At 46.4% G+C, this 27,018-nt stretch overlaps 2 protein-coding genes across 13 annotated transcripts in view; one reads left to right on the top strand and one right to left on the bottom strand.

Annotated features, from left to right (window-relative positions):
• Positions 1–14,860: 14,860 nt before the first annotated feature.
• CYB5R2 (cytochrome b5 reductase 2) lies at positions 14,861–26,597 on the top strand. 9 transcript variants are annotated; one of them, XR_008658454.2, is made up of 10 exons: positions 14,861–14,995; positions 15,819–15,962; positions 16,179–16,251; positions 18,960–19,066; positions 19,358–19,487; positions 20,128–20,211; positions 20,845–20,930; positions 22,081–22,180; positions 23,080–23,302; positions 25,839–26,597. XR_008658454.2 is itself a non-coding variant. In XM_055282562.2 (9 exons), the coding sequence occupies exons 1-9, from the start codon at positions 14,975–14,977 to the stop codon at positions 23,250–23,252; spliced, it is 918 nt and encodes a 305-aa protein (XP_055138537.1). In that variant the 5' UTR covers positions 14,861–14,974; the 3' UTR covers positions 23,253–23,521. The 9 variants fall into 9 exon arrangements, 4 of the variants coding, with proteins under 4 accessions (XP_055138537.1, XP_055138539.1, XP_063497217.1 ...); XR_008658455.2 differs by having other exon boundaries at positions 25,842–26,597; XR_010121308.1 differs by having other exon boundaries at positions 22,085–22,180.
• PPFIBP2 (PPFIA binding protein 2) overlaps positions 26,196–27,018 on the bottom strand; it is a 143,899-nt gene continuing 143,076 nt past the window's right edge. For all 4 annotated transcript variants that reach the window (XM_063641101.1, XM_063641100.1, XM_063641098.1 and 1 more), the window contains one exon: positions 26,196–26,287. In XM_063641101.1, the coding sequence (XP_063497171.1) occupies positions 26,216–26,287 (72 nt within the window). In that variant the 3' untranslated portion in view covers positions 26,196–26,215. The remainder of the gene's footprint in view (positions 26,288–27,018) is intronic.

The raw sequence follows: 27,018 nt of genomic DNA on the forward strand, positions 1-27,018 counted from the left end.
TTGAGAAGTTCTGGGCTTTCCCTGTTCCTTGTTTGTCCATGACATCCATTGGCATATATGAGTGACATCTTGTTCCATGTGGAAAATACAGTGGTGAGGAGAGCAGGCAGAAGATGAGGTGGCGAAACTTTCATAGTTTGCCATTTTGATACCTTATCAGGAGAAAAGTCAAACCCTTTATTTTTTATTTCTATTTTTATAAATTTTCGGACACATAGGACACAGAATAATAGAGAGAGTAGAGAACGAAAATTCATTTTCATGAGAAGGGATGAAAGTAGTTGGAGTCTTTTTGTTCTGGCTTCCTTGACAATGACCTCATGATGCAAAGAAGCCCCGGGTGGAAAAATTTTTGTGAAGTGTAGCTGCAGTGATTCCTTCTCTTGGCCACCAGGGGGTACATTCAGCAAAGCCATTGCCAAGCACAATATTTCCAAAGACCAAAAAAGAGAATATCATAGCAGTAGCACATTTGAGGAGGGTGCGAGAGGTTGAAGATGAATTTAGTGTGTGCCTGTCAATTTACCTGTGGGATATCCAGCTGCAGATGTCCAGGAATTAAGAATCAAGCCTGGGATGGGGTGGTCTGGGAGGTAGCAGATAAAGGTGAGAGTTGCAACCCACAAGAAGCCTATTTTTAGAGGAAAAACAGAAAAGGGAAGAGAGGAGGACCAAAGAAAAGAAAAAGTCTGAAAGGAGCCAGGCATAAGGGGAGGAGGAGAACCAGGACAGACATGGGAGCTGTGGAGAGAGAGATTAGGTTTTGCTGTGGACTGAATGTTTGTGCTCCCACCAAATTCGTGTGTTGACGCTTAATCTCCAATGTGATGATATTAGGAGTGGGTCCTTGGGGAGATAATTAGGTTCTGAGGGTGGAGCTCTCATAGATGGGATTAGTACCTTTATAAGAAGAGATGCACGAGAGCTTTCTTCCTCTCTTTCTGCTCTCCCCTATGTGAGGATAAAACAAGAAGACAGACATCTGCAAACCAGGAAGGGGGCCCTCACCATACACTGGATCTGCCAATACCCTGATCTTGGACTTGGCAGTCTCCAGAACTTTGCGAAATAAATTTCTTGTTTAAATCACCCAGTCAATGGTATATTTGTTATAGCAGCCCAAGCAAAGACAGGGGAAAGAGGTGTCAATAATGAAAAATGCTGGACAGAATCCAGTAATATAACAATGGGAAAAGAGGCCTCTGGATTTGGCCATTGGGATGTTGTAGATAACCTTAGTGAGTTAGAATTCCACAGTCTGATTGCTAAAGATGGAGAGAGAATGGGAGGTGAGAAAGAGGCTCCCTGGAGGTAGATTTTACTTTCATAAAGAAAGGTCCCCAAGTGTTGTTCTGAGCCTCTGGTCTCTGTTGCCTGAAGCTCTCAGGTTTCAGGAGTCGTAGAGTCATAGAAGCAGTTCCGATACACTAGCATAATCCCAGTAACAATTTATTTCTCCGCCTTAGTCTTCAATTTTCTCAAAATTATGTCTTAGGCTTTATTATTATTATTATTCCCACAGCCATCACTTCTTATAAACAATGTTTTGGGTAACATCATATTTTTTTTGACAATTTGCACAGAAATATCACATACCTTTTAAGCCACATGGTGGAATCACCTTTATTTTCATCTGTATGAATAACATGCCCTGAAATATATCCCCTGAAAATATACTCTTTTTTTTGCGGGGTTGGGGGCCGGGGGCGGGGGGATTTTTATGACCTTAACAACAGAGATTCCTTGCATTTAAGGTAGAAAGAAGTCCAACAAGCTACAGCAGCTTAAAATTCCCACCTTTGCATCAGAAGCATGCCAGTAGTATGGTGTATTTCTCTCCAGGAATTCTAAGGAGTGCAGCAGATGCTGGCAACGATTCCTGCTGGGTGAGCTCTCCAGCCGCCACCTTTCTGCTCTCCACAGGACACTTGGGGGCTGGGAGTGTCACTTTGTGGTTTGATGAAACAGCCTCTGGGTGGAGCTGCTGTGACAACTTATTTAAGATCTTCAAGATGCTCAGGGATACACTATAGACAATTTTAAGAACTTTCTTCTCAGAATTGAATTGTCTGTTCTAAAAAAGGCTTTCTGTGAATTTTTGGAAATGTTCTACTTTCTGATATGAAGTAAGGGAAAGGGCTCTCCTTTCTTAGTTTCAGGATTTTGATTTCCTTTCTTCCTGCAGATACTTTATAGATTGGGATCAGGCTCAGTATAGAAAAATTCATTTGTGAGAATGAGAATGAGTGCTTCTTTTTCTCTGTTTTTAATAATTTTAAAAATGTGTATTAAACAACAAATGTCTGTTGTTTTTAATAATTTAAAATACGTAGTACTTGCTCGTTCATCATGAGAGAATGGCAACTAACATACATTAAGTGATAATTACTGTTATGGGTACTCTACATTCATTTTTAAATCAAAACTTATGTAAGATTAATAATAGCATTAATATACAATTCATTATATGCTAGGCTTCATTCCAAAAACGTTGCATGTGAATTAACTCATAAAATCATTGTATGACCTTCAGAGGTAAGAATCATCGTCATCATCATACCCATTTTAAAGATGGAGAAACCAAGACCTGGAAATGTTCAGTAATAGTCCCCAGCCAGATCATTTGTAAACTGGTGGAGCAGGACTTCATACCTCAGCAACCTTCTACCAGAGTTCGGCACAGTGCTGTGCTACCTCTCAGGTGGGCATATTCGGTGTAAGTATCTCCAACATACAAATGATAAATCTGAATATAAGACTGATTCAGCCACACAAAGAGGATCCACAGTTGAGCTCTATCTGAAAAATCCTGTTAGCAGGTAGATTTCAAATTCAGTTCAAGCCAGAGAATTTTTTTTTCAATTACAACCTGGCCTTTGGGTCTATTTTCCACTCCAAAAACACTGGAATCCAGCAAGATACCTGGGGTTTTCCTTCTTCATCCACACTGAGTATAATCTGAAAAACAGTTCTGGAAAGTAAAGAAGTAATCAACAAGTAATTACCGAACACCTGTGATATGCCTAGCTGAGCTAGATAGGTAAAAGAGAAGGTAGAGATGTGCTCTTGCCTTCAAGGGCCTCCCAGCCTCATTGAGAACACAAGATAAAATCCTGCAATAATTAGGGAGTAGTGTAACATAGAGTATGGGCAAGGGCAGGAGCTGTGGCTGGACACTGGGTGGGAGCTATTCAAGAGCAAGTGGAAACATCAAATTAGAGTTATCTGAGAAAGCTGCCTGGAGAGAGAAGGGTTGGGTCTGGAAGACAACCTAAGGAAAATTTTCTAAAAATATGTTTGGTGGATGTATTTGTTAATATTTAAGAAACTCATTATGCAAGGTCAACACTTTTCCTAGGTGTGGAAGGTATCCTGAGTTTCCCAGGGCCGCCTCAGCAGGTGGGTAGAAATAGAATTGCCTTAATAACACCCAAGTTCCACTTATTTCTGTGCCCACGTGTCATGAAGGGTCTCAGCTCTTGCAAAATGCCCTTCCAATGTCCCGTAGCCCTCATGGGGTATCTCACGTAGCTGGGTACAAGTCTGCTCCCATAGGTGGTGTGGTTCTTCTCCCACCCACTCTGTGTCTATCAGGAACAGCATGTCCCTGCTCAGCCTCCAGCCCTCCTGGGGGACCCTGCCACCTGACTTCTCTGTGTGCCCCCACTCTCCTACCAGCTCCTCCACCAAGTCACTAGAAACGCGGGGGTGTCAAGACTCTCATGTTTCCTGGTAAAGTGAGAAAGAATGCCTCTCTGCTTTGTGTTACCCTCCATGAGAATTTCTTGAGTCCCAGTGTTTAAAGCAGACTTTAATGAAACTATTTTTTCAGTTTTGACTTAAGGACCTCACTCTTGCTTTCCTTAAGATAGGTCTGGCAGGCTCAAGAGAGGGAGACAAATGCAAGAGACAGACACCACGATGTTCTCAGAATTTCTCCCTTAAGATGCTAAGATTTCATTGTCTCCCCAGACTCTCTGTGCCTGGATTACTGTTCCCTCAACCTAAGTTCCTCCTCAGGAAGCTCCTCAGCACTAAGCAAATAGACTTTTGCTGATTCCATGCCACCAGTTCATACATCACCGGATATGTCTGAAATCTGCTTAGACTAAAACTGAGACTGCCTATCACACAAGAGAATTAACTATATCTTATATATAGACCATACGCCTCATTTGTTGGGGCTAATTTGTAGTTACACTTAAGATTCTAGGGACAAAACGAAAAAAATGTGCTCTAATATGCCTTACTGAAGCTGGATTTAAGAACCATAATAGACACACACACACGCACACACACACGTTTGAGGGCAGGCAGCTGGCTTCCCAGGCAGAGTTTCCCAAGGTGCTTTTCAGGGTCCAGGTCCTCAGCTCTGTTGGCCCAGAAACTCAACCGTGTCAAGATGTTCACAGGGACGAGGCTCACAAGAAATGTGTTTCTGACTCAACAAGAGGCTATGCAAACACAAAGTCTGGTGTGTGAATGTGTGAGAAAGGCTATTCCTTTCCAGCGAATGGAATATATATGGCATGAGATCCATACCTCCACTTCCAACTTCTGCTGACAAACTTTTTTGATGGTCAAGAAAGGTCAGGCATTATCCTCAAGGACATCTCATCCAGGTATCCAGGTATAGAACAGGTCTGCTGACAAAGGCTTGTGCAGTGAGAAAAATAGACAACAGTCTAGTGGGGATGGGGAAGCAGATAATAAGCAAAGAAGTAATATATAATATATATGTTAATATTTTATATATATATATAATGCCAGATGACAATGAATGATACTGAGAAAAAGCAGGAATAGGGGATAGTGAATGCTGGTGAGCAGGGTATTGCAATTGTAAAAAAAAGTATGGTCAAGAGAAGAGCCGATAAAGAGACATCTGAGAAAAGGCCTGAAGGAGTTGAAGGCAAAGGCTTTGTAGATAATAAGCGTTAGAGAATTCCAGGCACAAGGAATGAAAGGCAAGTGCGAAAGACCTGAGGTAAGAGCATGGCTGATACATACGAAAGCCAGCCAGGAGGTCAGTTATGTCTGGAGAGTCATGAGCGTGAGGAAATCAGAGAAGGTAGGTGGGAGGGCAGCTTGTGTAGGATGTTATGGGCTAAGGTAAAAACATTGGCTTTTAATCTAAGTAGAATGGGATGACATCAAATGGAGTAACAGGACCTAAAATCATTTTAACAAGATCACTCTTTCTATTGTATTGAAATTAGACTGCAGGAGAGGGAAAGGGAGGAAGCAGAGAGATCAGTTAGGGGACTATTGCAATAATCAAGGTAAGATATTGAAATCTGAATGCTAGCAGTGGAAGTGGTAAGTCAGATTCTGGACATATTTTCAAGAAAAAACCAACAAGATCCCCTGATATATTGGATGTGACGTGTGAAAGAGAGACGTCAAAGGTGACCCTGGGGCTTTTGGCCTGATCAACTGGAAGTATGATATAGACCAAGGTATCAGAATTCGGGGTCGGGGTGGGGGGCACTAGAGACCAGGAGTTAGTATTTGATCAAGCCAAGTTTGATTTGCCTATTCATTTAAAAGGATATGTCAAGTGGGCTGTTGGATATATGAATGTGGAGTTCAGAGGACTGACCCAGCCTGGATATGAAAACTTCAAAACTATCAGCATATTGTTGATATTTAAACCCAGGATGCAGGACAAGATCACCAAAGGAGCTGTCTGTGATTTGAGCCCTGGGGCACTCCCAACATTTCCAGGGGTTGGAAATGAGGAGAATTGACGGAGAATTGACCATTACATTAAATTTAGCAATGTGAGGATATTGGTGATTGCAACATAGTGGTTTCAAAGGAGTGGTGAGAGTAAAAGCTTTTTTGGAGTAGACTTTAGAGAGAATGCGATGGGAAAAAAGAGATCACAAGTGTAGACAATTCTTCTAAGGAATCTTGTCGCAGCTAGCAGCGTGGAAGTGTGTTAGCACCTAGATGGGGATAAGGAAGTCAAGAGAAGGTATTTTGTTATTTAAAACATGGCAGAAATTACAGCACATATGTCTATTAATAGGAATTATCAAATGGAGAGAAGGAACTGATCATAAAGGGGCAAAGAGAAAACTGCTGGGGCAATGTTTTTGAGCATTGGAGAGGAAAAGAGAGCTAGGACACAAAAGGAGCATTTAGTCAGGTGGGAACAGTAACTGGAGGAAATGCAGAGGAAAAATGTGTGTTTTCTACATCTCTATACTTTCTCAATTTTCTTCCACTGGCTCTTAAACTGCAGGCTGTGCAAAGCTGACACCTCAATACCAATGACCCAGTCATAGCCCTTCTTCCAAAAGCATCACTTAACATCTCCGGGCCTCAGCTTTACCAGCTGAAAATGGGGAGCTTCTTTCAATTTGAAATCAGAAACTTAAATTTGCATGGCATTAAAACAAAAATGTTATTTATGCATTTGCTGGTCCACAGGTTGCTGTGGTGTAGGGGAAGAACACTAGGCTGGATTTAGGAACATGGGCTTATGTCCCAGCTTTGCTACTGTCAAGCGACGTGATCTTGGAGAAGGCAGAGAATCTTTCCGAGATTTTTTTTTCTCCAAACTAAATTGTAAAAAGATTATAACAATTTCAGAAAGATGTTTCATTGTAATGCTTTATAAACTATACAGCTCTATGAAAATGAAGGTTTTAGAATAACGCTCAGAATGAAGACTTTAGCCCAATTTGCTGTATTTTCACTTGCTTCACTTTTTAAAACAGAAATTGTTATCATAAACTCTTCTCTGAAAAGCTCCTGCTTTTGTCCCCATAAACGAAAAGGAAGCAGAGGCTGGGGCAAATTTGTGAAAAACCAAAGCCCTGGTCATGTTTAAGTAGGAATCTGGAATGCGTCCCCTCATTTTTCTTTTTTTTTTTGGACATTTTCCCCTTCTCCCTGTCCTGGAAGCCAGCTTTTCTCCTATTACAAATCTGAAGCTCCCAGCCCCAGGCTTGTCCATGCAGGTGGAATTCTCCACTGGAAACTGCCTCACTTACTCCTGGTTGTCTCCACAGCCCAAGCTGTGAACTCACAAGCAATTCCTTCTCGAGGCTCTAACCCAGCCCCTGCCACAACAGATGCTGTTTATAAAGAGTTGAAGCAACTGCTGTAAATATTGGTGAAGTAATTGACTAGTATCATTAGCACAGTTCTGTACACATAGCTGGGTGTGGAAGGTTCTACAGGAAGGTTCTGCAAGCGGTTCTGTTGACTCTTCCCAACCACACCATTTCTAGCAAATTCTGACCACTCCAGGTGTCTCAAGACTCTTGCCTTTATACAGCCTATCATGCCCATGTTAGCCCCACATCACCACGAGTGCACAAGGTTTTCCATGGGCACATTTATGTTGCATAAGTAATGGTTGAAGATATTCCAGAAAGCAAAATATTGCCATTGCTTTGTGCCTGTCTATAGTGCTCCTTAGAGAATGCTGAACAGGCAGCCTTAACATACTTTAGTCTAAAATCCTTGAAAAGGGAAGCTAATGAAACTGATTTAAGAGATATTCTGCATTGGTCAGCATTGAGTGTCTGAGTGGGCTGGGTGCTTCATCAGTGGTCCCTCATGAAGCTCAGCCCAGTCAACTGTACTAGTTCGCTGAGCCTCTTTGTTCAGGATGACATTTTCGCAAAATGCACAAAGGATGGGCCAGCGCCAGGGTGAAGAGGAAGAGATGGAGTGGGTGGGCTGCTTATAAGCTCTGGCAGAGACAATGAGCTGAAGATGTGACTGGATAGCAGGGGGCACATTGGAAAAGAGGCCCACAATCAAAGCAACGAGAACATCAGAACAGGGGGCTCCTCCCTTGGGGGACTTCTGATCCAAGTCTTAGGAAATTTTTTAATAGAGTAAATTCAAGTATAAATAAATAAGCCCTATGAGACAAAAACAATCATTCATTTATTTTATTAGTTTCCTATTGCTGCTGTAACAAATTACTACAAATTTAGTGGCTTAAAACAACATACATCTATTCTATTACAGTTCTGGAAGTAAGAAGTATGAAATTGTTTCACAGGGCTAAAGTCAATGCGTCAACAGGGCTGATTCTTTCCAGAGGCTCTGAGGGGAAAATCCATTTCTTTGCCTTTCAGCCTCTAGTGGTTGCCTGTATCCCTTGGCATGTGGCCCCTTCCCCCATCTTCAAAGTTCATTACGCCAATCAGTCGCTGCTTCTGTTATGGCACTGCCTTCTCCTCTGACTCTCTTCTCCTGTGTCTCTCTTATAAAGACCCTTGTGGTCACATCAGGCCCACACGGATAATTCAGGAGAGCCTCTCTGTCTCAAGATCTTTAAATTAATCACAGTTTGAGAGTCAGAAAAAAAAAGTGTTTGTCGTGTTCTTTCTCTCAATGATCAACACTTCTGTGACCTAGATTTGTGGAAATTTTTCCCCACACACCACATGAGCAATTCTCCAGTAGACACAGGCTGACTGTCCTCCAATTCATTTCTGACATTGTCTACTGGAAGTAGCCTAAGGGACCACACATTGAGGGTTCAGTCCCTAAGACTGCCACCCACCCCAGATGCCAGTCTCAAGTCTGGGCTTCCAGAATTTCTGACTGATTGGCTATGAAGTGGGGTTCCCATGACTCCCTCCTCAGATTAGATTAATTTGCTGGAGTTGCTCATAGAACTCAGGGAATCATGTTAGTTATGTTGATCATTTTCTAATAAAGCATATTCCAAAGGATACAGTTGAACAGCCAGATGGAAGAGATGCACAGGGCAAGGCATATGGGAAGGGTCATGGAGCTCCCATGCCTTCTCCTGGCACACTGTGCTCTAGGGACCTCCACGTGTTCAGCTATCCAGAAGCTCCCTGAACTCAGCCCTTTGAGGTATTTATGGAAGCTTTGTTATGTAGGCATAATTGATTAAATTATTGACCATTGGTGAGCGATTCATCTTTTCAGTCCCTTTCCCCTCCCTGGAGGTTGGAGGGTGGGATGCTGAAGGTTCCATCCAACTTTCTGTATTAGTCTATTTTCATACTGCTATAAAGAACATCCCTGAGACTGACTGGATAATTTATAAAGGAAAGAGGTTTAATTGACTCACAGTTTTGCATGGCTGGGGAGGCCTCAGGAAACTTACAATCATGTCAGAGGGTGAAGGGGAAGCAAGCACCTTCATAAGGCACTAGGAGAGAGAGAATGAGGGAGGAACTTCCAAACACCTATGAAACCATCAGACCTGGTGAGAACTCACTATTACGAGAACAGCATGGGGAAACTGCCCCCTTAATCCAATCACCTACCTCCCTCTTTCCCTCTACATATGGGGATTATAATTCAAGATGAAATTTGGGTGGGGATACAGACCCAAACCATATCACCCTCTAAACATGGGGTTGGTTTCCTTGGCAACCACCCCCATCAGGAGGCTATTCAGGAGCCCCCAGCAGTCATCAGTCAACTCATTATCATACAAAAAGATCCGTATCACTTGGGAGATTCCAAGGATTTTAGTTGTTGTATGCCAGGAAACTGGGAGGAAGACCAAATATATATTTCACAATATCATGCACAGCTACAAAGTCCCTTTTGTCATAAAAGGTAGCATTCATAGGTTGTGGGCATATCTGGGGTGCCATTATTCAGTCTACCCCAATTTAGGCTTAACAGCTAGGACCTAAGAAATGGTCATTTATATAGAGGATAAAATGGAAATAAATTATTTTCAAGATTAAACACTTAATGAAAAGTTCACAGCTGCCTGGAAACTGTTTTGAGAGCAAACATTCATTTAAAAAAATGTTTGCCTTTTATTTTAGATTCAGAGGGTGCATGCACAGGTTTGTTACATGCATATTACTGCACGATGCTGAGGTTTGGGGTACAAATGATGGCACGAGCCAGCTAATGAGAATATTAGCCAGTAAGCAGTTCTCAGCCCACGCCTCCCTCCCTTCCTCTCCCTTCTAGTAGTCCCCAGTGGCTACTGCTCCCATCTTTATGTCCATGTGTACTCAATGCTTAGCTCCCACTTATAAGTGAGAACATGCGGTATTAAGTTTTCTGTTTCTGTGTTAATTCAATTAGGATAATGGCCTCCAGCTGCACCCACATTGCTGCAAAGAACATGATTTGGGTTTTTTATGGCTATGTAGTATTCCATGGTGTATCTGTACCACATTTTCTTTTTCCAATCCACCACTGATGGGCACCTAAGTTGATTCCATGTCTTTGCTATTCTGAACAGTGCTTTGAGGAACATGTAAGTGCATGTGTCTTTTTGGTAGAATGATCTATTTGCCTTTGGGGATATATCCAGTAATGGGATTGCTGGGTCAAATTGCAGTTCTGTTTTCAGTTCTTTGAGAAATCTCCAAACTGCTCTCCACAGTGGCTGAGCTAATTTACATTCCCACCAACAGAGTATAAGCGTTCTCTTTTCTCCACAGCCTCACCAACATCTGTTATTTTTTGACTTTTTAATAATAGCCATTCTGATTGGTGCAAGATGGTATCTCATTGTGGTTTTTATTTGCATTCCTCTGATAATTAGTGATGTGGAGCATTTTTCCATATGGCAAACACTCATTGACCAATGACTTGGGCAGGACATCGGTTCCCCCATAGGTACTCAGCAATGAAAGAGGCCTCGTTCCTGCACAGAAGAGCTGAATCTTGTGGGGTGGCGTCTCACAGATGTTCAAACAGTGACAACAGAGGTTCATCTTGTTTTGTTTTGTTTTTTCCTCAGCAAACGCTTGCTGAGAGCCTACCCTTGCCAGGCCCTATTATCAAGCTGGGGATTTAGAGACATGAGACTTGTGCTCATGGTTTATTTCAGGGGATTAGTAGGAAATGAGCCAAAATCCAGGCAGCACATGAGCATGTGAGGGACACATTTACAGTGTTTACGAGTTAGGAGAAGAGAAGCGAATCGCTGCCCTTTCAAGATTACTGGAACCCAGATAAATGCCTTTTATCTTGCTCCAAGAATGAATAAAGAGAATGTGCTTGCTATCTGCCTCTCTAATAACACAGAGGGAAGAGGCAGAGAAAATGAGAGGGAAGAATGAAGGGTAGAAACAAACTACTAAGAAAACCACAGGAAAAGGTGAGGTGCCTCCGGATTTCAAAGCCAAAAGTAAAGGCTTTTGACAGAGTCCAAGGGAGAAAACAATGTTTGTTCATTCATTCATACATGCAATAAGTATTTATTGAGCATCTACCAATTGCCAGACACTGTTCTAGGGATATAGCAGTAGTTAAAAAAGACAAAGTAACCCCTATCTTCATGAAGCTTACTGATATGGTTTGGCTGTGTCCTCATCGAAATCTCAACTTGAATTGTAGTTCCCATTATCTCCATATATTGTGGGAGGGATCCGGTGGGAGGTGGTTGAATCATGAATCATGAGGGCAATTCCCCTCAGGCTGTTGTGATAGGGAGTGAGTTCTTACAAGATCTGATGGTTTTATAACGGGCTTTTCCCCTTTTGCTCAGCACTTCTCTTTCCTGCTGCCCTGTGAAGAAGCATGCGTTCACTTCCCCTTTCACCATGATTGTGTACGGTTCCTGAGGCCTCCCCAGCCAAGCTGAACTGTGAGTCAATTAAACCTTTTTCCTCTGTAAATTAGCCAGTCTCAGGTGTGTCCTTATAGCAGCATGAGAATGGACTAATACACTTACATTCTAAGTAACAAGTAAAATATGTCGTATACGTAAAAAAATATATCATCTGGTGATTAACAAGTAAAATATGTCGTATAGGTAAAAAAATATATCATATGGAGACAAATTAAGCAAGGAAGGGCAACAGAGTGTGATGGAAAGGATTATTCCTCTCCTAGGTGAAGAAAGTATGGCGTGTCTATCATGTGTGCTAAATGCTATAAGGCAGAGATGAATTCATTTGTTCATTAAATATTTATTGAATGTTGTCTTTGTGACAGTCAGTGTGCTAAACCCTAGGAAAACAAGGTGTCTGCCATAAAGGAACTTGCAGACTAGTGTGAAAGTCAGTCATTTAATAATGCACTGTTCAAATGCACAATTACAAACTAAAGTAAAAGCTATGAATAGGGCTGGGTGTGGTAGCTCACACCTAAAATCTCAGGACTTTGGGAGGCCAAAGAGGAAAGATCCCTTGAGACTAGGAGTTCCAGGCTGTACTGTGCAATGATCATACTTGTGAATAGCCATTGCTCTCCACCCTGTGCAACAAAGTGAGACCCTTATCTCTAAAAAAAATATAAAAATTACCCAGGCATGATGGCAACAGTCCTTGCTACTCAGAGGCTGAGGCTGGAGGCTAGCTTGAGCCGGGGAGTTCAAGGTTGTAGTGATCTATGATCATGCCATTGTACTCCAGCCTGGGCAACAGAGTGAGACTTTTTCTTTGAAAAAAGAAAAAAAAAGCTATGAATAGAATGGTTAAAAGAAAAGAAAAAATTAAATTTAACAGAGTTTAATTGAGCAAAAATCAAGTTATGAATCAGGCAACCCTAAGAACCAGAATAGGTTTAGAGCAACTCTGGGGCTGCCATGTGGTTGCATAATACTTAGGGACAGAAACAGGAAAGTGACGTACAGAAAACATAAGTGAAGTACATAAACAGCGGGATTGGTTACAGCTCATCATTTGCCTTATTTTAACAGTCTGAACAGTTGGCTGCCTATAATGGGCTGAAACTCCATGATTGATACAAGAGTAGGTTACAGTTCACTATGTACGAAGAAACTTTTAGGGTGAAACTAAAATATGTAAGGAGGCAGCTTTAAGTTAAACTTAACAGATTATAATATGTACATGTACTTAAGTTGGGGGATCACAGCAGGCATCTCCAAGTGTGTGATATCTGACCTGAGATCCAAAGAATGTATAAGAATGAAAGACATAAACACTTGTTATAAACTACTGTAACTAAAACAGTGTGGTATTGCGACAAGGTTGGGCAACTAGATAATGTAAGAGAAATGGGAGGCCGGAGCTAGACTCACACACCTATGAAAACTAATATAGGACAGGGGTAGCAGGTCAGTTGCAGGTCAGTGGCCAGGTGTGAGCAATTCAATAAATGTTACTGAAAAAAACACATTAGCCACATAGAAAAATGAAATTGTATCCCTGCCTCACATCCTACACAGAAATCAATTCCAAGTGGTTGAAAAACTTAAATGTGAAAGGAAAATCTTTAAATCTTGTCGGGAAAATATAGAATATCTTTAAGGGCTTGGGTAGAAATAGACCTAAGTCACAAAAATCACTAACCATAAAGGCAAAAAAATTGAAGATTGGTATATTTGGTTACACTGCAATTCAAATTTCTATTCACCAGACTACACCACAAAAAAGTGGGACAGAAAAGAAAGAAAGAAAAAAGAAAAAATAGGTTACAAATTACGAGAAAACATTTGTAACTCATGTAACTGGCAAAGAAGGGATATCTAAAATATATATAAAACTCCTAAAATATCAGTAAGAAAAAGACAACTCAACAGAAAAATGAGCAAAAATCATGAGCAGGCTTTTTTTTTTTTTTCTGAAAAGGAAACTCCATGGGAAATAAATATATGAAAGGTGTTCAACCTTATTAGCAGTTATTAGGTAATGCAAATTGGATTCCTGATACATCATTTTACACTTATCACATTGTCAAAAATTAAAATATCTGACAATAATATCCAAGCACCTGCAGGTAAATCAAAAGTAAAGGCATTTGATTAAATCAAAGAGAGAAAATTAAGTTTGTTTATTCATTCACACAGCAAGAATTTTTGAGCCTGTGGTGGTGTGTATTTTGGGGATAAGGGTTGGTAAAGTGTTATGGGTTATTGTTTTCACCCTGATTCTTATGTTGAAGCCCTAACCCCCAGTACCTAAGGATGTGACCTTATTTGAAGGTGGAGCCTTTACATACGGAATCAAGTTAAAACAAAGTCATTAGGATGGACCCTAATTGAATATGACTGGTGTCTTCATAAAAGGGGAAATTTGGACGCAGGGACACACAGAGGGATGAAAATGTGGAGACACAGGAAGAAGATGCCCCTTCTCCTAGCCCCTCTCCTACAAACCTAGGAGAGGCATGGAACAGATCCTTCCCTCACAGCCCTCAGAAGGAACCCACTCTGCCCACACCTTGATTTTGGACTCCCAGCCCCCAGACCTGTGAGACAATAAATTTTTGTTGTTTAAGCCGCTCAGTCTGTGGCACTTTGTTACAGCAGCCCTAGCAGAGTCAAACAGGTGGGGATCTGCTTCTGGGCTGCTCCGTTTCACACAGGTCCTGAGGCAAGAATTTGCCTTTGCCTGTAATCAAGGGTGAGCGGGGCAGCCAAGGTTCCGAAATGCACCGTGAAGACCCTCTAACTGGGCCTACTATTCTGCTCCCCTCAGATCGGCGCGGGGCTCTTGTCCTTCCTCTCTCCAACCAGCGATTGAATGAACGCAGGAGCGCTCTGAGTAAATGTCTTCAACTTGGCGACGCCCCTGCTTCGGCCCCACCCCGCAAACACCCGCCCCGGACCTGGCCCAGAGTAGGCGCCCATGAGGCATGTTGAATGAACATACTCACGCGCTCTTTGCAGCTGCATGAATTCTTCCTTCACCAGCGTCCCCCTCCGCCCGGTCACCCAGACGGCCTTCTTCCAACCTTGCCTAGTTTAAGTAAGCTGAGGGGCGCTCGGTGTGGCAGCTCTGCGTGGGCAGGGAAGGGGCCAGGATGCAGAGGGGCAGCGCAGGAACGAGGACGCCCCGGCTCAGCGCCCCGCCAGCCTCAGGATCGAGCGCTGCCCTGGGGGCAGGGCTGACCCAGAGCCAGCGGCTCGCGAGTGAGAGCCCCCTAACCACCGCCCTTCTCGGGGAGCGGGCCAGCTGCCGAGGCGTGACCGGGTCTCGGCCGGTTCCCCGTCGGCCAGGTGGAGCTGCAGGGCAACGCCACGAGTCTGCGGGCCCGCGTGGGGAGCCGCGCACCGGCCCCCGGCCAACCCCAGTTCGACGACATGTTGGGCGTCTCACTCCGGGTGGGTTCCGCGGTGGGGTGTATTTATGGAGTATTAAAGAAATATCTCCGTCAGGTCGGCCGGAAGGAAGGAGGCCGGAGGCTGGCTAGAGCCAGGAGCGTCCGACCCGGAGGCTGGGAGCCGGAGCGGGAGGCTGGGGAGAGGTCGTGGGCGGGACCGCGAAGGGCGGGGAGCAGGGCAGGCCGGCTCGGATTCCGGAAGGCGTGGTGAGGGCTGAGACTCCAGTGGCCCGGCGGGAGGAGAGGCAACTTTCCCTGTCGGGCTTGCGTTGGGAGAGGAGCAGGCCGGCCTTGTGGGGTAGGGACAGATGTGGGGAGGCTGGCCGAGTCTCTGGCAGTTGAGTGCCCAGGCCCCCTTCGCCCTGTCCAGGAGACTGTTGGGGAGTTCCCAGGCCCTAAGTCACGGGGCACCTCTTAGAGCTACTCACCCTAGTTCTGTCTTTAGGGACTGGGCCCCTCATTCCGGATTGTGTTAGGGGTAACGTCCTCCCCCTTCCCCTCAGGGAAGGGACTTCCAGTGTATGAACCTTTGGCTGTAGCCAGGAGGGGCCTAGTGACCTGAGTACCCCAGGCCATGTGTGTGGCCTGGTCCAGGGGCCTGAAACATCCTTCCTGTGTGACCTGCAGCTGACCCCTCCCTACCCTCTGGTCCACCACAGGCTGTCCCAGCCGCCTTCTGTGTTGCTACCGTTCTCTTTGCCTATTTCCTTCAGGCAGAGCTCAGCTTCTGTGCCTTTGGTGTGGGGAGGGTGTGCTGCGCCTGAGAGCTGCCCTGTCCAGGGCAGGCAAGACCTGAGGTGCTCTGCTCACATTGTGTCTGCCAGGACCCGTCCCTGCTCCTGACCATCACCGTCATTGGGGTCACTGTGCTCGTGTTGGTCCTGAAGAGCATGAACTCCAGGAGGAGAAAGCCAATCACCTTACAGGACCCTGAAGCCAAGTACCCGCTGCCCTTGATTGAGAAAGAGGTAATGGGTCAGCCCTGTGGGTGGAAGGCAGTAAGTGGATGATGGCTGGGATGGCAGGGCATCCAGACAGTCATCTCATGGCCTCCAGTTCACTCCCTGCCGCCCTGTGTGTGTGTGCTGGAATAGCGCCAAACGGACCTCTTTTCTCAGGCATCTCAGCTGCCCAGCAAGGCTTCTGGAAAGCTGACAGAACCTGCCTATGTTTTGTTTTATTAGAAAATCAGCCACAACACCCGGAGGTTCCGCTTTGGACTGCCTTCGCCGGACCATGTCTTAGGGCTTCCCGTAGGTGAGCCGGGCTTGGGTCATCACCAGGACTGGGGCCTCTGGGGGCTAGGCCCTCCTCTCCTAACAGAAACACAGGTTTCCCACGTCCTGAGGTGTGGAAGATGCCTTCTTGCTCCTCCTGAGCCTGTGAGCTCAGGGAGATGGGGGATGGATGTGGGAAAGAAAATTTCTTTTCTTCATTATTCCGACTGGGCTGACACAAGAGTGGTACCTCAGTGAGCATTGAAAAGAACTGAGCTTAGAGCCAAAAGGCCTAAAATCTCATGGAAGGCTCCTTGCTGGGGAACTTTAGGGAAGTCCTTCAATCTCTCTGAGCCTCAGTCTATGAAATGGGATTTCCCAGACCTGCCTGTCTACCTCACTTGAGTTGTTGTGAAAGTAGAATGACTGATGGATATGAAAATTCAGAAACTGCAAAGTATTGTGCACCTGGGAGGGATGGGAGGAACCGATGGTCAGGGGAAAGGCCCAGAATGTGCAGGTAGGCAGGAATGAGTCAGGTGTGCCCTGCCCCCAAGGTCACTTAGATTCTCTGCAGGTGCCTCAGACCCACATAAGGAGGGACCAGCCCTAGGAGTTGCGGATTCCAGCCCTAGGAGTCCTAGAGTTGAGTTATCCCATTTCTAATCTGTAACACCACTAGATAGCTGAGTCAGTCTTAGTGCAGTAGAAAACTGCTAGAATCAGGGATTCAGAGCAGCTTTGTATAATCTGCTAGTGCTGCTTGCATGCCTGGTGGATCCTACTCCATGGCCTATTTGTCTTATGTGCACAGAACAAAACCTTGACCTCAGCTCTGTCAGGTGGTGAGATTACACTCTAGCCAGCTGGCTGGGCCCCTGAGCCTCCTTGCTGTTCCCTCACTCCGTCTCTATGCACGAGAGCTCAGTGTTGTGCGTGCAGTCTCCCAGCTCCCTGCTCGGCCTGTCAGGCCGGTCCTGTTGGCAGGAAGCCTAAAAGAATGAAAAACTTTGAGATAGAGAATTGCTTATAAACTGCCTTGACCCACTATCTCCTCAGCCTTGGCCTAGGCCGTGCAAAGTTAGTGGGACAAGGTAATCTAGAGGCTTCTGGGAGAGTCTAATATGAGGCCTCAGAGTTCGCTGTTTCGTCCCAGCTCAGTGGAAGTGAAGCCAGTTAGAGATGGGGCCTGAAGGACCACCCAGGGAGCCCCATTTGCCCTGGGGACACCCTCAGGCCAGGCCTAGGTGGCTGCATATGAAAGAGCCTTTCCAGGTTTCCAGTTTCAGGTTCTCAGAAGGAAGCTAGGTGTTTCAGGCACTTATTCCTGGGTATCCCTGGTGCCCAGGGGGACCATGACCAGAGTCATTGAGCCTGTTGAGCCCAGAGTGTTGGCTCCTCAAAGACTTGGCTCATCCCCTTGAATCAGCTTCAGGGACCAGCCCCTCTAGTGCCTACTCTGCCAGCTTTTTTCTCCTCCTGCCTCCTCCTCCTCCCTGCACCTTAGGTCTTGGTTTCTATCCATATCTCTGTTCCATCTTCCTTGTCTCTTGACTAATTTCCTGTATGTTGTCCACTCAGTTTCTGAGCGAGTAGAAACTGACTACATACAGGAAGTTAGTCAAGGGTTAGGATTAGGGTTACAAAACTTTCTCTTGCCTCTAGCTCTTAATATCTCTTGATTGCATTCCTGTCCCTGCCACTAATTGCCTTAGTAATTTGAGTCTCACATTTTGGATCCAACAGGTCGTAGCTGCACAGTGTATCATCTGACAGTGGGATGTAGTCATGATCCATAGGTCTCTGGCCACACCTGGTTTATTGAATTCTACCCAGGAAGGGCAGAGTTACATGGTTTAAAACTTCACTGCTACTCCTCACAAGACCATAGGCCAGGAAGACATGATATTGTTGCTTCATTTGCTCCATGGGTACCCAAATCCTAGGGCCCTGTAGTATCTGTGAGCCCAGGCCTGCTCTGTGCCTAGTACCAGGATACAGATAGAGTAGTTGTAATTTATTCACAGACCTCAGTGATACATCCAGTTTAGGAAGAAATGAGTTTGTGAAGGCCACGTATTTTTCTTGAATAGACAAATACTCCTTTCTGTAATTTTTTTTTTTTTTTTTGAGACAGGGTCTCATTCTGTCATCCAGGCTGGAATGCGGTGGCAGTCTCAGCTCACTGCAGCCTCAACCTCCTGGGCTCAGGTGATGCTCCCACCTCAGCCTCCCAAGTAGCTGAGACTATGGGTGTGCACCACCACACCTGGCTAATTTTTTGTATTTTTTTGTAGAGATGGGGTTTTGCCATGTTGCCCAGGCTGGTCTCGAACTCCTGAGCTCAAGCAATCCACCCGCCTCTGGGCTGGGATTACAGGCGTGAGCTGCCATGTCTGACCCCTTTCTGTAATTTTTAATACTCACTCTCCAACTTTAACGATCTTTTCCTGCTCCAAAAAGCAGTTACACTATGATCACAGGTGGGCAGACATATCATCCCCATTTTACAGATGAAGAGACCAAAACCCAGAGAGGTGAGGGGACTTGCCTAGGGTAGCACAGGGAGGCAGGGCAGGCCTAGGATCCGGGCATCCCATATTTGGGCTCCTTCCCTGCTCTGTTCTTCCCATCCCTCTTAACATTCTGCCCCAGTATTTGCTCCCTTCACTGAGGCTCAGTCCTTTATTCCTGGGCCTTATTTAAGCTAAGTATGCTTTGACTCAGTGCTTGATACCTTTTCTACAGGTAACTATGTCCAGCTCTTGGCAAAAATTGATAATGAATTGGTGGTCAGAGCTTACACGCCTGTTTCCAGTGATGATGACAGAGGCTTTGTGGACCTAATTATAAAGGTAAATAGTGCCCACCATATCTGGCTACCTCATGCTTCCAAGCCTATTGAGGGTGGTGGGGTGAAGGGGCAGTGCTTTTTCTCTGAGGGGACTATATGCCCTAGACAGGGCTTTCCAGCAGTGAAGCTACAGTTAACCTTGTGGCAGCTTCATCTTCAGGGATTGCATACAGCAATTGAGAGAGCAGAACACTTTCTCTGCAAAGCTTCCAGCAGTAAATGCATTTTCTAGTTGTGCGTGGCTGTGGCATTGTGTCTGGGAATGTGAAAGCAGTGCTGCCTTGCTTTTCAGATCTACTTCAAAAATGTACACCCCCAATATCCTGAAGGGGGGAAGATGACTCAGTATTTGGAGAACATGAAAATCGGGGACACCATCTTTTTTCGAGGGCCAAAGGGACGCTTGTTTTACCATGGGCCAGGTACTGGAGGGGTTCATACTGGGCTCCCAGCTGGGAGGAAGATTCCCGCAATGGTTCCATTGTTCTCATACACTCCTCAGATTTGAGTCACATGGGGTTGTCCTTAGTCTTCATTCATTCACACACAATGCATAATGATCACACTTGTTATACATTCACACACCCACTTCATGAGGTTGTAAGCTTTTGTAAGGTAGGAGAATGATTTGGTGTTTCCTCGTCATTGTATCAATATCTCCAGCACAATGCCTGATACATAAATGGTGCCTGCTAATACTGAAAAATGGATGGAGGGAGTCCATACTCCTTTGTTTACTCACACAGCCATTATTTACTCACCGGTTCACCTCCGTGAGTGAGAATGCTCTTTGAGTCTCTGTGTTAACTTCAGCTTGCCCCTCTTTCCTCAGAACAAAAGGCCCGGCAATTCCCTGAGCAAGCCCAGGCTCTATTCCCACTTTGTGCACTGGGGCACCAGGGCTAGCTGAGGAGACTGCCCTGGCCTGCTTCTCCAGCTTAAAATGGTGCAGATAGTCTCTTAGCTGGACCTGCCTCCTGGGAGTCCTAAGGAATGTCAGTGATCTTTTGCAGTCTCTTAGGCAAGAACTGCAGAGGTCATAAGCATTCTCTGTGTTTCCAGGGAATCTTGGAATCAGACCAGACCAGACGAGTGAGCCGAAAAACAAACTGGCCGATCACCTGGGAATGATTGCTGGGGGCACAGGTAAGAGGCTGCTAGGGGCTCCATCCAGAGAGTGAGCCCTGAGATCATTCTGACTTGGGAGTCATACCTCCAGCTGTAGAAGGTGGGAAGGATGAACCAGTGACGGATCTTGAAACTGACGCTGTGTGCCCTGCTTCCCCTGACCAATATGGTGGCTGCCCAGGAGCCTCGTGGGGACCTCTCAGGTCAGGCTGGGGGCCAAGTTGGGCAGGCCCACCCATGCTGTCCCAGGAGCTCCTGGATCCAGTTCAAGCCTAACTCTCCCCATCCCTTGAAAATGACTGCCTGAAGGAAGAGAGCAGCCTTTGAAGGAGACATACAATGTGCCAGGCACTGTAATAGGCACTCTTAAAACTATCACATTTACCCATCATTAATTGTTAGATGAATGAGGACACTGAGGAACTTAGAGTGTTCTTTCCATCTTGCCATATGAAACTGAGAAAGACTTTCTGACTTACTGTTGCATTAGAAAGGAAAACCAAAATGAAGGACTATTTCCCACTTTGAGTTTTGGGGACAGAAGTGAGAAAAGGATAACTGGGGCTGGGGGAAGGTATGAAGCTTGCTGCAGGTCAGGGACTGTGGACTTCAGAGACGGAGAAAGCTGGCTGCCCGCTCACTGTGTTCCAGGCATCACACCCATGTTGCAGCTCATTCGCCACATCACCAAGCACCCCAGTGACAGGACCAGGATGTCCCTCATCTTTGCCAACCAGGTCAGTTCCTGATGAGCTTGCAGTGGTAGGATGGAATGTTTGCTGAGCTGGGCTGTTGTTTTCATTTCTCCTCTGTTGACTGAGCTCATGCTGCTTGGGTGCCTGTGTCTGTGGGAGGGCTTAGTGGGATCAACAGGGCTGCTGGCAGCTGGAGAAGCTGAGTCCAGGCCTGCTTTTTGCATGTATTTAACTCTTTTGTGTCTCCTCAGCCAACCCTAAGCACTAAGCATTCCTTTTTTCCTTAATATGTATTGCTGTGTTTTTGCCAAGTGTAAAATCACAAATGTCCTCAGTGGACACTTCAGAAAACACAGAATATAAATATTTACTTATTTTTTAAATCTTTTTTCTATATATGTTATATATTTATAACTTAAATATGCATTTTTTTCACTTAGCATTACCACAACAGGCATTTTCTTCTTTTTAAGATGCTTTATAAATATTTTCATCATAGTTTTTATCAAGTTGCACTATAATCTGCTAACTTCTACATTCAGGCTGTTTTCAGTTATAAATAATATGGTGATGAATAATTGTGCCTACGCTTGATTACTTTTAGATTATTTTCTAAAACAGAATCCCAGAAGTGGAATGACTGGGATGAGAATCATGAAGAGTTTTAGGACCCAGGTCTTCTGTGCAGTATCTCTGAACCTGTGACAGGTTATTTTTGGCTTTGGTTCCCTTTCCCCGAAATGAGGCTCCAGACTGTTTTCCTCTCCTTCACATATCCAGTGCTGTTCTATCACAGGACTTTCTGAGCCCATTACATTTCTTCCAGAAGATCCTGGGCCTGCACTCAGCTTGTTCCAGTTAGGTTTGCTGTGCTAGAGCTCAGTGTAGATGTAGGAAGCAGGGCTGGAGCTCCAAGTGAAGCCATCCTGGCCAGTGCTTGGCTAAGGTCCTAGTTGGAGGTGGTCACTGCAGCTCCATGGGAACCTACATCCTACCACCAACTTCATCCACAAGACAAAGGGTTTGATCTTCAGGAGCAGCAGCAGAACTCTTGTTTGCCGTGGGAGTTGGCAGTGAGCGCTCCAGCTGGAGTGGCGGCAGCTTTGGCCAAGAGTATGCTGACCAGTGTAGTCAGTCCAGGGAACAACAGGTTGGCCCTGGAGGGGCTTTTCTAGTGTTGCTTCTTTTCTAGACAGAGGAGGATATCTTGGTCAAAAAAGAGCTTGAAGACATTGCCAGGACTCACCCAGACCAGTTCGACCTGTGGTACACCCTGGACAGGCCTCCCATTGGTACGATATCCAGTGCCCTCACCCACCATGGGTCAGCACCAACCCTTGACCACTTTGAGGACTGGTCTCTGTTTCTTTGTTTTGTTTTAGTTTTATAGGACCAGATGTTGGGGTGAAGCCTTCGGCTCTGGCTCCAGATGGGAAATGTGAGAAATTGAGGGAGAGAGGATTTGGGATGGCCTGCTTTTAAGGGCAATTAAGAGCAGGTGTCTAATACATCAGCAGCACCCCACACACTGCACTGAACATCAAAAGGGACACTGCCCCTGTCCACTCTGAACACCCACTCACTCCACACAGCCATCACATACACATCTAATATGGGCACTGACCCCTTCACCACTCACCCCTCTGCTTACGGCCACCGCACCCCTCACCATCCACCTGGCCTGGACATGCTGAGCCCCCAGACAGCTGCTGCAGCCCAGACAGCATCCCAGCAACCAACGTGCACAGAGCACCCCACAGGCACGCCTCTCACACTGCACCCAGCTGTACCTGCTTGTCATTCAGCTCCCTGGTCTTCAGAGGGCGCTACCCGACTGAGCAATTCTGAGCAGTTCCACAGGCCACACCCTGCCGGGCAACTCCAGCTGGCTGTATTGATTCACACACCTCGGTATACCTCATTGTGTTCTCCTTCCTCGTCAATGCTGACACCTGACAGACAGCAGCAGGGCTTCAGGGTCCCCACAGTGAGCCTGGGACCTGGGGTGACTGCTGCAGAGGGCTGTTTACTAGTTCTGAGGCTTTTTCCAGGGAGCAGTAGTACAGACTTCCAAGCCTTTGTAGAGCAGCTTGTCACCTCTTCCCTGGCTGAGGGTGGGTGTGCAGGTGGCCTGGGATCAGGAACTCCACCTGGCATCCCACAGCTTTCTCCTGCATTTGCTTCATTTCAGGCTGGAAGTACAGCTCAGGCTTCATTACTGCCGACATGATCAAGGAGCACCTTCCTCCTCCGGGGAAGTCCACGCTCATCCTGGTGTGTGGCCCGCCACCCTTGATCCAGACGGCGGCTCACCCTAACCTGGAGAAGCTGGGTTATACCCAGGACATGATTTTCACCTACTAACAGCTCCATGTGCTCAGCAAACTTGCATGTCCCTTTTCATCTGTTTCAGAGTAAGTTCAATTTCACGTTAAACTGGGATGTTTTCAAAAGTGCCTTGCCATGTACCCTCGCGCACACACTGGTTCTCCTCTCTTTTGGGTGTGGGCCTAACAAGAAGGGCTCAAGGGGCTGGAGACTGGCTGCTGGGGCCTCCTTGCTTGGAGGCTGGAAAGAGCTCCATTTCAGTATCTTTCTCCATGGTTTTGTGAAATAAACTCAAGTTCAAAGCAGATAGCCCATGAAGTGTGGCTCTGTGGGGGACCTGCTAGGCAGTCAGGAGGCCGTGGCCTGGCCTGTGAGTTGGCTTCTGCATGCCCATGGGGGTCAGAACTGGCAAGTGTCGGGGCAGTTCCCAAAAGACTCCAAGTGGGGTCACATCAACTCTCAAGAATCTCTCCATGGCACTGGGGGTCATGGTAGGAGTGGTTACACACAGAAACTTCTCAACTTTCAAAGTCAGTTTCCAGAAACTGCCTTAAATCCTTTGTATCATGAAACCCAAACGATAACGAGTGACCACGTGGCCACCTGTGGTTCATGGCCAGGATGACACAGTGCTGCTGTTACCTGTGAGTGCGTAGAGCTGCTTCTGCACTGCTTCATAGAAGTCTCATAACAAACCAGAGATTCTGTAGGGACTTTGTTCTCCAAATTATAGATGAGGAAACTGAGGCCTGGAGACTGTGTTCCCAGGTCATTCAACCAGTAGGTGGCAAAGCTGGCCTTAAACCTGGGTCAGTTTTATTCTAAGTTGTTCTACTTTTCACAAAAACTGGCATAATGGGGGCAATGTTGGAACTTGGTGTCACTGGATTTGTTACTCAGTGTGCATGTGCATCAGGGGCAGGGGAGGAGAGACAGAGAACAGGGCTCTGGAGAGCTCTCTGAAGTACAGCTGTGTCTTACTCTCAGGTGGCCGAGCACAGAGATGACCTCACAGAGGGTCTGTGGTGGTGGGAGGGAGGGGCGGCCAACCTCACCCATCCACCTGTTCAGTGTCTCCTTGGGGATCCTTCACTGCTTTCAAGGGAGACCCCACTCTGGCCACCCCATCTCTCCAGGACACACTCCAGGGCCCGGCTCCCAAGGCCTTTCTTGATTTGGCTCCTGCTGACTTTTATCCGATTTTTCTTTCCTTGGGCCCCCAACTCCGACCCCATTCTCTTGCCTAGTGGTTCTCAACTGAGGGTGATTTTGCTGCTCAGGGAACAGATAACAAAGTCCAAAAACATGTTGGTTGTCAACTACAGAAGGGGCGCATCTACCGTCTATTGGCATTTAGAGGGTAGAGACCAAGGATGCTGCTAAACATCTTAAAACCCACAGGAGAGCCTCCATCACAGAGTATTACGCAGCCCAAAGTGACAGCGGCACAGAGGCCAAGAAACCCTGCTCTAGCCTACCAACTTCTGGCAATTCCTGGGTTGTGCTGGGCTGTTTCAAGTCTGTCTACCTGGAATGCCCTTCCCCTCTGGCATACCTGGGAAAATATGATTCATGTTTCCAAATTCAAGTGTCACCTCTTCCGTGGAACCTATTCAGACTCCTTCCCCAAACCCCCATTAAAAATGACAACATGCTCTTTTAGGCTGCAGAAACTAATATTGGAGCATCTGTAACCTTTGGCAGAGTCTTGTTGGAAACTGGTCTGTACTCCACTAGACTGTAAGCATCTTTAGGCAGGGACCTTGGCATTCATGCTTGTATCTCTAGCCCTGGCATGGAAGGTTCTTAACACACACATGTGAAGGAGTGGGTGGATGGGGAACTTAGGAGCATGGATCTCCTTGGCAATTGGAGGACTGTCTGTACAGGAGCCAGCCCAGAGCAGGTGCTCCAAGTTTGTGGTGAGGACAGGTATGGTAAGACGACAAGAAACTTCAAGGTGAGCTGTGCTCTGGCTCAAGGGCAGACACGGCACTGTGGGAGAGCTGACCTGTAACTGGATCATGTGGGAAGGCTTCCTGAGAGATGGTCTCTTTGCCGTGCCTTGAGAGACAGGATTTTGCCTCATGAAGGGGACTAGGAGAAAAATGCATTCCCCAGTGAGGGAAGGGCCTGAGCAGATGGCCTGTAGGGAGGAAAGACTAAAGTGTGGAGAGGAAACAGACATGTTTGGGAAGTTGGTGAGTTGCGGTGGAAACACAGAGCTTGAGGTGCCCAAGGGCCTTCCACTTGGGGGAGCTATTTAATCAGACATTAGGCCTGAGCTGCTCCAAGGGCAAGGCCTGGGAGGAGGCTGTGTGTCAGCTTGGGTGGAGGCAGAAGGCAGGGCGTGCACTTGTTGGGGACGCCTCTGCTCCAAGCTGGGAGGTCACACAGATACCCCTTGCAGATGACAGGAGATAGAGTGAGGCAGGGCTGTGGGAAAGGAGCCTCGTTCTTTACCCACTCACACCCTAAACACCCGCCTTGCCCAGCCACAGTCCCATGAATGGAAAAAGCATGCTCCTGTGAAGCAGCCCCGGAGGGAGCTCCTGGTGATCATTGCACAAAACGCAGTCTCTACGGAACATTCAAAACAGTTTTTTGGAACTTTTTTTCCAGCAGGTTTTATGAACTAACAGCTCTTCCCCTTGGGTGTGAGAGCCTCCAGGCTGTCACCAGGAATAGCACGAGCCATCGAGTCCGTGTGCTGATATCTCACTGCCCTCCCACAAAAGCGGTCTGCAGTCCACGTATGAAAGTACAAAAGGTATGAAGCTTGTGGTGAAAAGCGCAGCATGGTTGAAGACACACATGGACCCTGGGGCCACCCCTGGACGCCTGTCCCACAGCTCTGCTTCGTGCCTGTCGGCACCCTGTCCAAGACACCCTACCAGCCCGGACTGGGCTTGCAGAGGGGGCTGTGTGCCAGCTTCCCACAGAAGTAAAGGCTCCGGGCCCCCACACATGCCTCTCTACACTCTCAGCCACGAAGAAAGTCATCTCCAGTCATCAGAGTCGGGGGCAGGCAGGCGAGAGTCATTCAGCAGCTGGTCCTGGCTCAGCATTGTCTGAAAAGGACACAGCCGAAGGGTCAGTTTAATAGAGTTTTGGTCCAGGCTGCCTCACGGCAGCTGCATGGGAACTAGAAGGCACTGGGTGAGGGCCGCATCTGACGCAGGTGCACTATAAGTTTATAGTGTCCCAAGAAACCCTGAGTATTGGGTCAGAATAAACAACACTATTAAGATAAAAATAAATTGTTCATCTTAGAAATAAATGTTCTATTTTCAGGCCACCAAAGGCCTAGATCATAAGGGCAGGCATAGGCAGATTCCTTTCATGGGTGGGCCAATAAATAAAAACGTTGAGTAAAAGTGATCCTGTTTGGAGTCAGGGGGACTTTCCTGTTTTGTCCTTGGAAACAAGGAGAGTCGTGTGTCCCTGTCCTTGTCCTGTCATCCCAATGGGCCTTGCTAGACAAGCAAGCAAAGTACAGTGACAGGGGCCTCAATGGGGACAGACACTACAGCCAATAGGCTCAGTGACGGGATGTCCAAGAACTAAAAGGCCTTGGGAGTTATGGGTCCTCAAAAACAAATCCTATGCTCTGTGGCTGGCCTTTTCTTGCCAGCTCTAGTCTGCCTATAAGCCTGGCAAGGAGGATGTCATTAGCCCTGCTTTACAGATCACTAAGACAAAGCTCAGGAGAGAATGACATCCGAGGTCACAGAGCTAGAGAAGTCAGAGCAGGGACTTGAGCCTCACTCCAAAGCTGCTTTTTGAGGCCAAACTGCTTTCC

The sequence above is a fragment of the Symphalangus syndactylus genome, chromosome 6 (assembly GCF_028878055.3).
Source record: "Symphalangus syndactylus isolate Jambi chromosome 6, NHGRI_mSymSyn1-v2.1_pri, whole genome shotgun sequence".
Lineage (NCBI taxonomy): Eukaryota > Metazoa > Chordata > Mammalia > Primates > Hylobatidae > Symphalangus > Symphalangus syndactylus.

Bases quoted from the DNA above. Each gene is read 5' to 3' on its own strand.
- CYB5R2 (XM_055282562.2), top strand. From the start codon at position 14,975: ATGTTGGGCGTCTCACTCCGG. The intron at 16,252-18,959 runs GTGAGCCGGGCT...CCTTTTCTACAG, and splicing joins TGTCTTAGGGCTTCCCGTAG to GTAACTATGTCCAGCTCTTG. The intron at 20,212-20,844 runs GTAAGAGGCTGC...ACTGTGTTCCAG, and splicing joins AATGATTGCTGGGGGCACAG to GCATCACACCCATGTTGCAG.